General features: G+C 45.6%; 1 protein-coding gene across 1 annotated transcript; it reads right to left on the reverse strand.

The window, feature by feature from the left end:
• Positions 1–136: 136 nt before the first annotated feature.
• On the reverse strand, positions 137–1,339 carry LOC101846601. Its single transcript, XM_005105047.1, has one exon. It carries the CDS (start codon positions 1,337–1,339, stop codon positions 137–139), a length of 1,203 nt encoding a protein of 400 aa, XP_005105104.1.
• Between the last annotated feature and the right edge of the window lie 692 nt (positions 1,340–2,031).

Raw genomic sequence — 2,031 nt, forward strand, 5'->3', positions numbered from 1 at the left:
ATAGATAGATAGATAGATAGATAGATAGATAGATAGATAGATAGATAGATAGATATTGCGAAAACAAGACACGCCTCCCAATTGTCTTCCATATAAAATTACACACCGCACTGTGGGTCTCCCACCGCCCTTGTGGTCAAAACCGGACCGCCATTTTCCTCGCTTTACCGTCAGACTTTGCACCATTCATCCCTTTAAACAGGCTGCGTCGAAGAAACATTCGAAAGTCTTTGTTGGTGGTTACGTAGATGAGGAAATTGCAGGCGCTGTTGATGCAAATGGACAGTTTCTTCAAGGCTTGAAAGAGCTGAACCTCCACGTTTTCCGAAATGGTTAAGGTAAAAATCTCATCAATGATGTAGTGAAAGCTTCCCGTGATAGAATAGACCACGCAGACGGTGAGGAGAGTCCTTGTCGTTCGAGAGTTTGCCACACTTCTTGTGGCTACAGATGATGATGATGATGATGATGATGTCATTGTCTTTCGTTGTCTGGCAGCACGAGCCACTTTGAAACTGATGATCACAGACCAGGAAATAACGATGGAGAGTGGGAGGATTCCTGTGGTAACAATTAGAACAGTCTCCAACGCGTCCAAGAGCGCCTTATTTTTCTGTCTGTTTATCACGGTCGAAGAGCCGATAATACCGAAGGAAGTCGTGTTTCTATTAAAATAATAAAACTGGTGCCAAGTGAGGCCGAAAGCAAAAGAGCCGTTGTAGTAGAGGAGCATCAAGAGCAACGTGGTCCACGTTCGAAATGGAGTGACAATGATTCGGAACTTGAGCGGGAAAAATATAGCAAGGAGCCGCTCGATGGTCATGAAAGCCAGGATGGTCATGGAGCACCACAGACCAATGTTTTGGAACCAGGCAAAGACGAAATAGAAGCAATACAACGCGTGGCTGATAGACTCGGAGAAATGCCAGCCATCCGCGTCGCCGTCCACATAGGTGTAGAGCAGGAACGGGATGTTGTTGACGCCAATCAGAAAGGACGCGTCCTCCGCGCTGAGAGCGAACAGGAGGATGTTGGAGGTTTTTCGGAGTCCGCTCTTGCTGATGACCAGGACGCTGATCAAGTTCCCAGCTGCCCCTAAAATGGATACAGCGGGGATGATAGCCATCTTTAAAATCTGGACCACAGCTAAAACAACGGCAGTGTCGAGCCACCACCCTGCTGACCCCTCTATCTCGCCCAGGTTTCCACTTACATTGGACATCGATTCAGTGAAGTTCCCGTCACAAAAAGATCCCTGGAGACTTTCGCCTTCCGGTTCAGGGCATCTGTCAGCCGAGCTGTTCCAGTGCCCAGTAAATAGTTCATCGGACAGAGTCATTTTGAACAAAATTCCCGATCGGTGAGGAGTCTTGATGAATACCAAGAACAGCAACCTGGGGTACCGTCAAACGTTTCCTCAAGATTGTCTTACTTTTATCCGCCGCTTATACCCTTTTGGGTGTCGCGGGAAGAAAGAGACGTCTCTCTGCCACCAGCCGGAGAGCTTGGGTCAGGGGGATGCCGTGAGTTGTTAATGTTTCCCTGACTCCGTCTATCCAGGTCTTTCTCGGTCGCCTTCTAGCCTAGATTGTCAGTTATGCATATTATTACTGTTGCTCTGTTTTCAGGGAGAGGTTTTTCTTGGGGACAACCAGGAACCAAAAAGTATCTTATAAAAAATGTTGGTTGCGCTCAGTTCTATATTGAATGACTGAATGATCTAAAATGGAATTCAAAGCAAAAAGGACGGTGCCTGAGGTGTGTTTGAGTGCGATCTTGAAAGACTTTAAAGATTTAGTTTGTCAAGGTTACCATTACTGTAAGGTTTGACAAATAAAAATTAATTTATAGTTTGTCGTGGGTTTGTTTTTTTTTGGCTGAGTGCAATGTTAGGGTGAAGACGTGCTATCTCCACAGACACAAACCGTACCATGTTGCTGAACAAAAAGCTATCTTTATAGGAACTGTTGAAGAACTCCGTGGATATAACTCGACAATTACACCAACTTAATGAACACTTTTTACTGTCGG

Source organism: Aplysia californica, unplaced genomic scaffold (genome assembly GCF_000002075.1).
Source record: "Aplysia californica isolate F4 #8 unplaced genomic scaffold, AplCal3.0 scaffold00449, whole genome shotgun sequence".
NCBI lineage: Eukaryota > Metazoa > Mollusca > Gastropoda > Aplysiida > Aplysiidae > Aplysia > Aplysia californica.

What these genes read in the sequence shown, in the direction of transcription:
- LOC101846601 (XM_005105047.1), bottom strand. Translation starts at nt 1,339, where the DNA reads ATGACTCTGTCCGATGAACTATTTACTGGGCACTGGAACAGCTCGGCT.